This window comes from Bos javanicus, chromosome 6 (genome assembly GCF_032452875.1).
Source record: "Bos javanicus breed banteng chromosome 6, ARS-OSU_banteng_1.0, whole genome shotgun sequence".
Classification (NCBI taxonomy): Eukaryota; Metazoa; Chordata; class Mammalia; order Artiodactyla; family Bovidae; genus Bos; species Bos javanicus.
In genome coordinates, this window is record NC_083873.1 from 44,482,392 (window position 1) to 44,493,368 (window position 10,977).

The 10,977-nt window shown below is 42.9% G+C and overlaps 1 protein-coding gene across 2 annotated transcripts in view; it reads right to left on the reverse strand.

Annotated features, from left to right (window-relative positions):
• The window catches only part of DHX15 (DEAH-box helicase 15), a 54,007-nt gene extending 49,145 nt beyond the window's left edge, over positions 1-4,862 (reverse strand). The window contains exon 1 of one of the 2 annotated variants that reach the window (XM_061419803.1): positions 4,589-4,862. In XM_061419803.1, coding sequence (XP_061275787.1) covers positions 4,589-4,659 — 71 coding nt within the window. In that variant the 5' untranslated portion in view covers positions 4,660-4,862. Of the gene's footprint in view, positions 1-4,245; positions 4,410-4,588 lie in introns of those variants that run through there. The other variant, XM_061419804.1, reaches the window with a different exon arrangement.
• Between the last annotated feature and the right edge of the window lie 6,115 nt (positions 4,863-10,977).

The following is a 10,977-nucleotide window of genomic DNA, read 5'->3' on the forward strand; positions in this document are numbered from 1 at the left end:
ACCTGATGTGAAGAGCTGACTCATTCGAAAAGACCCTGATGCTAGGAAAGATTGAGGGCAGGAGGAGAAGGGGACAACAGAGGATGAGAAGGGTGGATGGCATCACCGACTCAATGGACGTGAGTTTGAGTAAACTCCAGGAACTGGTGAGGGACAGGGCAGCCTGGCATGTTTTTCAGGGGCCTTCTTCACCAGAAACTTTATTACCAAAAACAACCACAACAGAGGAAGGAATAAATACATTCTGAAGACACAAAGATTAACTGCTGACCACATACTGGGGTTTAACTCTGATGTAAGTGTAAAAGGAGCACCAAGATCACAGTTGCATATCCACCGGAAATATATAAGCCTCGGTGTACTAATCTGCAAAGTGAACAGTATTAAGAGTCTTAAAACAAGAAAGCAAATTCAATCACCTTGAAATGTTGCCTATGATTCTAACTCTCTAACTTCAACAGGACAGGGAAGATAAAAGGGCCAATTAAGGAGGGCTCAAACTCACCGCTTCATAAATATATGTAGGATATTGTATATATGCATGTTTCCTTTTTAACACAAGTACTCTTACTATAAAGGAGTTTGTTATTTAGAAGATTTACTAATTGAGGTCTAATGCTTAAAAAACCAATTATCAAAGCAGTGCACTATAATCACTTAGCCACAATACTGACAGGAAGAGACACAACAGGACACAGTTGTTGAGCACAGGGTTCAGTATTCTATCTCAGCTTAATCCTCAGCCTCAGCACTTAAGCTAACTATATAATCAGTTATTTCTTTCCTCATCAATAAAAATCTCATGGGGTAATGCAAGGATTAAATGAGTTAATATACGTAATGTGCTTAAAATAGAGCCTGGAACATAATAAATGTCCAATATAACATTGGTTATCGTATTTTTTAATTTAAAATACCAGGTTAAAATTCTACACAGAATAACAGAAACGCTCTAAAGATGTAACCTGTTTATCCAAGTATTTTAAATAAGCACTGCTCTTAATCTGGCATTCTCACTTTCCAAGGATATACTGGACTTTTAAGATATATTACTAAGTACACATAAGGATGTTCATCGCACTTTTTACTTAAAAGACTGGAAAACTACCCAAAAAAATCAGTGAACAGGAAACTAGTTAAATAAATTATGATACTCCTTTACAAGTGGAATACTATGCAGCCAATGAAAAGAATAATGTATATCTATTCCACAGCTTATGACACATTTCTGGGTGAATTAAAAAAAAAAAATCAAAGCCTAAATAATACATATTAAAAGGCAGCAATGGAGAAGCAGACGTAGAAATCAGACTTGTAGATACAGTGTGGGAGGGAGAAGTTGGGATTAACTGAGAGTAGCGTGAAAACATATACATTACCCTATGTAAAATAGCCAGCCAGTAGGTATTTGCTGTGACACAAAGAACTCAACCCAGGGCTCTGTGACAACCTAGACGAGTGGGATGGGGCGGGAGATGGGAGGGAGGTTCAAGAGTGGGGGACATATGTATACCTGTGGCTGATTCATGTTGATGCATGACAGAAATTAGCCCAATACTGTAAAGCAAGTACCTCCCAATGAAATAAAAGAAAAAGATCCTATGGCTATCAAATATTATAGTTCATACCTGTGAATAAATATGCAGACATATAAGTAAAACAAATTTTCATCAAGAGATTAAATAAAGAAGGGGATGAAGGCATCTGAGAATTTTTTGCCTTTTACTTTACTTTTACTTTACATTTTTATGAATGGACATTTCTTGTGTTCCCTGGGGCAAATTACTTAACCTCACCTACATTGCAAAACTTCAGTGAAAAAAACATATACACACACACACACATATATATATATATATATACACACACACATATAGTACCTAAAATATTTTGGGAACTACACATGTTATTTTATCACTATATTTGCTTCACATTTTTAACAGAAAAAACTTATCAGGCAGTAATAACAAAAACAAATATTAAGATGAAAAAGTCCCTATTTTCAAAAATTTTTTCCATACCTCAACAGTAAGTTGTCTCTTGGTTAATAATTTTACACAGAAAATGTTGTGAATAATGGAAAAAAGAAAGTCAATATGTAACAGAAACCTTCAACGTCTCTACCTGACTCCAAAACTAAAATATAGCACGAGTAAACAAAGCCAAATATAGTTAGGAGCATGAATCTGAGTATAATCTCTCACTGAAATTACCTTCACTTCTCAGGAATGGGGAAAATGGGACATTCATGTTTGGCAGTGGAGTTCACATGACCGACAAGCCTACTCTCCCAGGTAAAGCCACCTGTTAACTGTAACTAGCAGGGCTTAAAAAAAAAAAAAACCCTGCAAGGCTGCATGACAGTAACAAAAGTAACTTAAAATTATTAAATGGGGTAGGGGGTGGGAATCCCAAGCACTTACAAACACTGTAAACTCACTGCTAGAGAAAGTTCTATGAGAAATGGCATTCAGGTGACATAGTAATTACTATACAAATGCCCCACCAAAACATCTCAGAACTTGAGCTTTATTTCAAAGATGAACTCTCCTTCATCTAAGGTAGATGTCACTTATAATACCCGGGTGAATCATAAGTTCACCATCAAAGACCCGAAAAGTTAATATTTTTACTAAAGAGGCCAGATTTACAAGAAAAAAGGCGCAAATCCGTGTCCCTATCATGGGACCACTAATTCCAAGCATTTGAATGGTGCACATACATCATAATATAAGTGAATTCATTCGTTTACAATGTATTTTTTTTCCAATTTCAACTCTGTGAGAGAGATTAAGATGCTAAGTTGCTCCTTAACCAGATGACAAGCAACTTATTGTTGCTTCACAGGAACAAAGAACCAAGTGTTCCCTACTTTACTAACCCAATATAAATGTCATTAAAATAGGCTGTAATGACTCTGAACTAGTCATGTCTGTGTGCTGTATTGGAAAAAGCAAGAGGCAAATCAAAAGATCAAGGTTCTAAATTCAGCTGTAAACTGAAAGGTTGCACAAGCCACCTTAACAACTCTGGATCTCCATTCCCCATCCCTTGAGTGTAAACAATTATACTCTCTTTCAAGTCACTTCCAGGTCTAAAGAGTTTGTGACGTGTAAGGAGCTAAAATTTTGCTGTGTGTGTTGGGGGGAGTGAGGGTCCACTGCCGAAAACGACAAAGCTGACATGTAACACTGCAAACTAAAAAATTTACCAGATTAAAATCTTACATACTTATACTTCCCGTATTCAATACATGAAAAGATATCAAAAAGTACACCCTATCCTGGCTTATACTCCCCAGACACCTCAATCAACCCAAAGGAAGGACTCTGAGTGAAGAGAAATTCAAAAAAGTTATACACACTTGACACAGCGATTCTGCACAAGTATACACACAATAATAGGCAAAATTATGCAAAGTATTGAAGGTATCCAGACTTTCAAGTCTCTGCCTGAATTATTCAAATAAATCTCTGTACATCAGGGAAGAAAGTACACACTGAACAAAAACTTATTTTCATGCAATTGCGAAAGTCAATTGTTAAATTCCTCTGCATCTTGAAGAAAAGGCTGAGTAGAAAGAAATCTGAAAACACCTGTGTATTTCAACTCCCAAGCAATCTCCCCAAGGGCGACATTTTGCCGTTTTAACTACTAGACACTTTTGAAATGGGTCTTGTTTCAAAAGCTCCTTACGAAGGAGGGCGGGGAAGAGGGACAGAAAACAAGAACTCACAGGAAAAAGAGAGAGAGAAAGACTATCTTCTAATATCTATCCCAGGGATAACCCTGTAACTACTGTTTCGGCCAAAGCAGGAAATAAAGGAGATGGCGGGAGCGTGAGCAGAGAGCGGAAGTTTGCCTCGTACCTACTTTGAAGTGTTTGAATGGACCGAGGCACGCGCTCTCCCGCCAAAGTATAAACTCAGCGGCCTCAAATCACCAGCTGCTGCCCAAAAGGTATATTCCACAGTTTCTATTCTCAAGGCGGGCCCTCTACTCTCCCACCCGCCGGTAACTCCTCGTCTGCACGCCTCACTCAACTTCCACCACCTCCACCCCCGCCTACACCAGAATCCACGCGCTTCTCTCACTTTTCGGCCTCCGCTTCTCCCCTTGCTGGGCACTCAACCTCCCGCCAAGGCCCTCTTCCAGACCCCGCTGCCCGAGAAGTACCTAGTGCCCTTGGAAGCGACTACTCCTGCCGCGCCCTCCCCCACTCTCTCCTCCGGATCCAGGCCTTACCGGGAGCCCAGACCACGAGGTCCGCGGTTCCCTCCCGTCCGCTCCCCTCGAAGTGACTCTCGCTCGACTCCGCCCGGGGAGGAGGCGCCCAGTGACCACGCCAGGCCTCTCCGCTCTCCCGACTGGGCGGGCGGCGGCCGCGCCACTCAGCTCCCCGCGCCCTTGCCGGGCCGAACGCCGGGAGTGGCACCGCTCTCCCGTGCCCCGCCGCCAATGACCCAAGCCGAAAGGGAAACAAAGCGTCGGGCCCCGGAGTCCGCTCGGCCTGGCCCTCCCTGGCCCGTCCGCCGCCGGGACCCCAACAAAGCCCGAGCCCTTGCCTCGCGCCCCCGGCCTGGCTTACCCATCGGTCCCCGCACGCTTCTTGCCGGAGGGGTAATCCTCCCCCAGGTCCAACCGGTGTCGCTTAGACATTTTCGAACTCTTCGAGCAGGCGGTTATGAAGGAAGGAAAAAACAAACCCTGGCGGCTCTATCGGCGCAGTCGAGGGCACCTACTAAACTCTGGAGGACCCCCACCCCTCCCGCTACAACAGCCTACACCGTGCGGCCGGAACCAGGAGCTAAAATGGCGGCGGCGACGAGGGCTGGGCCTGCGCGCGCGCTTCCGCGGTATGATGTGCGTGCGTGCGTCTGTAGTGCGCGCGCGCGCAGCGGAGGCGGGAACTCCAGCCCCGCCCTCTGCCTCGTGGGCCCGCCTTTATTCCTCCGTGCCTGTCTTCTCCCTCTTGCCACCACTTTCCGCCCTCTTGCCACCACTTTCCGCCCTCTTGGTGGGTGCTAGGCGGGTTGAGCCTTTGGGTCTTTCATGCCCCTCTGATTTTGGAAATTGAGAAAAGAGAAAGTCTAATCCTGGGTAGGTGGTTTTATCCATCTGTATTACCCTGGCATTAGGGGGACAGAGCTAGGACTGGAACCCAATTATAACTCCAGGTCTGGAACTTGAAACTGCTGAGCTCAGCTGCAGTGAGGAAACTGAATTGAGAAAATTTCAAGACTTACCGTAATCAGTTTTGCCTTTAAAAAAATTTTTTTTTGTATCAGAGTACAGTTGATTTAACATTTTGTCTTAGAAAAGGACAATATGCATTCAGTCTGTCGATGTTTTTACTGGAATAGGGAAAGTTGGCAATAAAGGTGTAACTTTTTCTTGCGTGCCTATTATGGAGAAGGCAATGGCACCCCACTCCAGTACTCTTGCCTGGAAAATCCCATGGACAGATGAGCCTGGTAGGCTGCAGTCCATGGGATCGCTAAGTCGAAGACTGAGCGACTTCACTTTCACTTTTCGCTTTCATACATTGGAGAAGGAAATGGCAACCCACTCCAGTGTTCTTGCCTGGAGAATCCCAGGGAAGGTGGAGCCTGATGGGCTGTCGTCTTTGGGGTCGCACAGAGTCAGACACGACTGAAGCGACTTACCTACCTCAAGGGATTCTTGCCCACAGTGGTAGATATAATGGTCATCTGAATTAAATTCACCCATCCCAGTCCATTTTAGTTCAGTTCAGTCGCACAGTCGAGTCTGACTCTTTGCGACCCCATGGATTGCAGCACGCAAGGCCTCCCTGTCCATCACCAACTCCCGGAGTTCACTCAAACTCACGTCCATCGAGTCGGTGATGCCATCCAGCCATCTCATCCTCTGTCGTCCCTTTCTCCTCCTGCCCCCAATCCCTCCCAGCATCAGAGTCTTTCCCAATGAGTCAACTCTTTGCATGAGGTGGCCAAAGTACTGGAGTTTCAGTTTTAGCGTCATTTCTTCCAAAGCACATCCAGGACTCATTTCCTTTAGAATGGACTGGTTGGATCTCTTTGCAGTCCAAGGGACTCTCAAGAATCTTCTCCAACACCACAGTTCAAAAGCATCAATTCTTCGGCGCTCAGTCTTCTTCATAGTCCAACTCTCACATCCATACATGACTACTGGAAAAACCATAGCCTTGACTAGACGGACCTTTATTGGCAAAGTAATGTCTCTGCTTTTGAATATACTATCTAGGTTGGTCATAACTTTCCTTCCAAGGAGTAAGCGTCTTTTAATTTCATGGCTGCAGTAACCATCTGCAGTGATTTTGGAGCCAGAAAAATAAAGTCTGACACTGTTTCCACTGTTTCCCCATCTATTTCCCATGAAATGATGGGACCAGATGCCATGATCTTAGTTTCCTGAATGTTCAGCTTTAAGCCAACTTTTTAACTCTCCTCTTTCACTTTCATCAAGAGGCTTTTTAGTTCCTCTTCACTTTCTGCCATAAGGCTGGTGTCATCTGCATATCTGAGGTTATTGATCTTTCTCCCGACAATCTTGATCACAGCTTGTGCTTCTTCCAGCCCAGCGTTTCTCATGATGTACTCTGCATATAAGTTAAATAAGCAGGGTGACAATATACAGCCTTGATGTACTCCTTTTCCTATTTGGAACCAGTCTGTTGTTCCATGTCCAGTTCTACCTGTTGCTTCCTGACCTGCATATAGGTTTCTCAAAAGGCAGGTTAGGTAGTCTGGTATTCCCATCTCTTTCAGAATTTTCCACAGTTTACTGTGATCCACACAGTCAAAGGCTTTGGCATAGTCTCTAAAGCAGAAATAGATGTTTTTCTGAAACTCTCTTGCTTTTGCAATGATCCAGCGGATTTTTGGCAATTTGATCTCTGGTTCCTCTGCCTTTTCGAAAACCAGCTTGACCCCCTCATCCCCCGCTCTCGTCCATTTTAGTTAGCTGATTTTTAAAATGTCAATGTTCACTCTTGCCATCTCCTGTTTGACTGCTTCCAATTTGCCTTGATTCTGGGACCTAACATTCCAGGTTCCTATGCAATATTGCTCTTTACAGCATCAGGCATTATGTCCATCACCAGTCACATCCACAACTGGGTGTTGGTTTTGCCTTGGTTCAGTCTCTTCATTCTTTCTGGAGTTAGTTTATTGATCTCGAGTAGCATATTGGGCACCTACCAACCTGGGGAGTTCATCTTTCAGTGTCCTATATTTTTTGCCTTTTCATACTGTTTATGGGGTTCTCAAGGCAAGAATACTGAAGTGGTTTGCCATTCCCTTCTCCAGTGGACCATGTTTTGTCAGAACTCTCCACTATGACCCATCCGTCTTGGGTGGCCCTACATGGCATGGCTCATAGTTTCGTTGAGTTAGACAAGGTTGTGGTCCATGTGATCAGATTGGTTAGTTTTCTGTGATTGTGTTTAGTTCTAGAAGGTCTTGTAGGTCCATAGTCAACAAAAGAGTCCGAACTGCAGTATTTGGGTGCAGTCTCAAAAACGGCAGAATGATCTCTGTTCATTTCCAAGGCAAACCATTCAATATCACAGTAACCCAAGTCTATGCCCTGACCAGTAATGCTGAAGAAGCTGAAGTTGAATGGTTCTATGAAGACCTACAAGACCTTCTAGAACTAACACCCAAAAAAGATGTCCTTTCCATTATTGGGGACTAGAATGCAAAAGTAGGAAGTCAAGAACTATCTGGAGTAACAGACAAATTTGGCCTTGGAGTACAAAATGAAGCAGGGCAAAGGCTTAAAGAAAACACACTGGTCATAGCAAACACCCTCTTCCAATAACACATGAGAAGACTCTATACATGGACATCACCAGATGGTCAATACTGAAATCAAATTGATTATATTCTTTGCAGCCAAAGATGGAGAAGCTCTATACAATCAGTAAAAACAAGACCAGGAGCTGACTGTGGCTCAGATCGTGAACTCCTTATTGCCAAATTCAGACTTAAGTTGAAGAAAGTATGGAAAACCAGTAGACCATTAAGATATGACCTAAATCAAATCCCTTACGATTATACAGTGGAAGTGACAAATAGATTCAAAGAACTAGATCTGATAGAGTGCCTAAAGAACTATGAACTGAGGTTCATGACATTGTACAGGAAGCGGTGATCAAGACCATCCCCAAGGAAAATATAAAAAGGCAAAATGGTTGTCTGAAGAGGCCTTACAAATAGCTATGAAAAGAAGAGAAGTGAAAGGCAAAGGAGAAAAGGAAAGATATACCAATTTGAATCAGTTCAGTTCAGTCACTCAGTTGTGTCTGACTCTTTGCAACCCCATGGACTGCCACACCAGTTCCCCCTGTCCATCACCAATTCCTGGAGTTTACTCAAACTCATGTCCATTGAGTAGGTGATGCCATCCAACCATCTCATCCTCTGTTGTCAATGCAGAGTTTCAAAGAATAGCAGGGAGAGATAAGAAAGACTTCCTCATTGATCAATGCAAAGAAATAGAGGAAAACAATAGAATGGGAAAGACTAGAGATCTCTTTTTTAAAAAATAAAGATACCAAGGGCATTTTTCATGCAAAGATGGGCACAATAAAGGACAGAAATGGTGTGGACCTAACAGAAGCAGAAAATATTAAGAAGAGGTGGCAAGAATACACAGAAGAACTATACAAAAAAGATCTTCATGACTCACATAATCACGATGGTGTGATCACTCACCTAGAGCCAGACATCCTGGACTGTGATGTCAAGTGGGCCTTAGGAAGCATCACTGCAAACAAAGCTAGTGGAGGTGATGGAATTCCAGTTGAGCTATTTCAAATCCTAAAAGATGGTGCTATCTTCGACAAAGGAGGCAAGAATATACAATGGAGAAAAGACAATCTCTTTAACAAGTGGTGCTTGGAAAACTGGTTAACCACTTGTAATGAATGAAACTAGAACACATTCTAACACAATAAACAAAAATAAACTCAAAATGGATTAAAGATCTAAACGTAAGACCAGAAACTATAAAACTTCTAGAGGAGAACATAGGCAAAACACTCTCCGACATACATCACAGCAGGATCCTCTATGATCCACCTCTCAGTATATTGGAAATAAAAGCAAAAATAAATAGATGGGACCTAATTAAAATTAAAAGCTTCTGCACTACAAAGGAAACTATAAGCAAGGTGAAAAGACAGCCTTCAGAATGGGAGAAACTAATAGCAAATGAAGCAACTGACAAAGAATTAATCTCAAAAATATACAAGCAACTCCTGCAGCTCAATTCCAGAAAAATAAACGACCCAATAAAAAAATGGGCCAAAGAACTAAACAGACATTTCTCCAAAGAAGACATACAGATGGCTTACAAACACATGAAAAGATGCTCAAGAGAAATGCAAATCAAAACCACTATGAGGTACCATTTCATGCCAGTCAGAATGGCTGCTATCCAAAAGTCTACAAGCAATAAATGCTGGAGAGGGTGTGGAGAAAAGGGAACCCTCTTACACTGTTGGTGGGAATGCAAACTAGTACAGCCACTGTGGAGAACAGTGTGGAGATTCCTTAAAAAACTGGAAATAGAACAGCCATATGACCCAGCAAACACACTGCTGGGCATACATATTGAGGACACCAGAATTGAAAGAGACACGTGTACCCCAATGTTCATTGCAGCACTGTTTATAATAGCCAGGACATGGAAGCAACCTAGATGTCCATCAGCAGATGAGTGGATAAGAAAGCTGTGGTACATATACATAATGGAGTATTACTCAGCCATTAAAAAGAATACATTTGAATCAGTTCTAATGAGGTGGATGAAACTGGAGCCTATTATACAGAGTGAAGTAAGCCAGTAAGAAAAACACCAATAGAGTATACTAACGCATATATATGGAATTTAGAAAGATGGTAACGATAACCATGTATTCGAGATAGCAAAAGAGACACAGATGTATAGAACAGTCTTCTGGACTCTGTGGGAGAGGTTCAAGGTGGGATGATTTGGGAGAATGGCACTGAAACATGTGTATTATCATACGTGAAATGGATTGCCAGTCCAGGTCCAATGCATGATACAGGGTGCTCAGGGCTGGTGCACTGGGATGACCCAGAGGGATGGGATGGGGAGAGAGGTGGGAGGAGGGTTTAGGGTGGGGAACACATGTACACCGTGGCAGATTCATGTCAATGTATGGCAAAACCAATACAATATTGTAAAGTAATTCAGTTCAGTTCAATTCAGTTACTCAGTCGTGTCCAACTCTTTGAGACCCCATGAATCGCAGCACGCCAGGCCTCCCTGTCCATCACCAATTCCCAGAGATTACACAAACTCATGTCTATTGAGTCGGTGATGCCATTGAGCCATCTCATCCTCTGTCGTCCCCTTCTCCTCCTGCCCCCAATCCCTCCCAGCACCAGGGTCTTTTCCAATGAGTCAACTCTTCCCATGAGGTGGCCAAAGTATTGGAGTTTCAGCCCTAGCATCAGTCCTTCCAATGAACACCCAGGACTTATCTCCTTCATAATGGACTGTTTGGTTCTCCTTGCAGTCCAAGGGACTCTCAAGAGTCTTCTCCAACACCACCATTCAAAAGCATCAATTCTTCGGCGCTCAGCTTTCTTCACAGTCCAACTCTCACATCCATACATGACCACTGGAAAAACTATAGCCTTGACTAGACGGACCTTTGTTGACAAAGTAATATCTCTGCCGTTTAATACGCTATCTAGGTTGGTCATAACTTTCCTTCCAAGGAGTAAGCGTCTTTTAATTTCATTGCTGCAATCACCATCTGCAGTGATTTTGGAGCGAGGAAAAATAAAGTCAGCCACTGTTTCCCCCATGTATCTGCCATGAAGTGATGGGACCGGAATCCATGATTCTGGTTGGTCATAAATTTCGTTCCAAGGAGTAGGCGTCTTTTAATTTCATGGCTGCATTGGCCTCCAATTAAAATAAATAAATTTATATTTT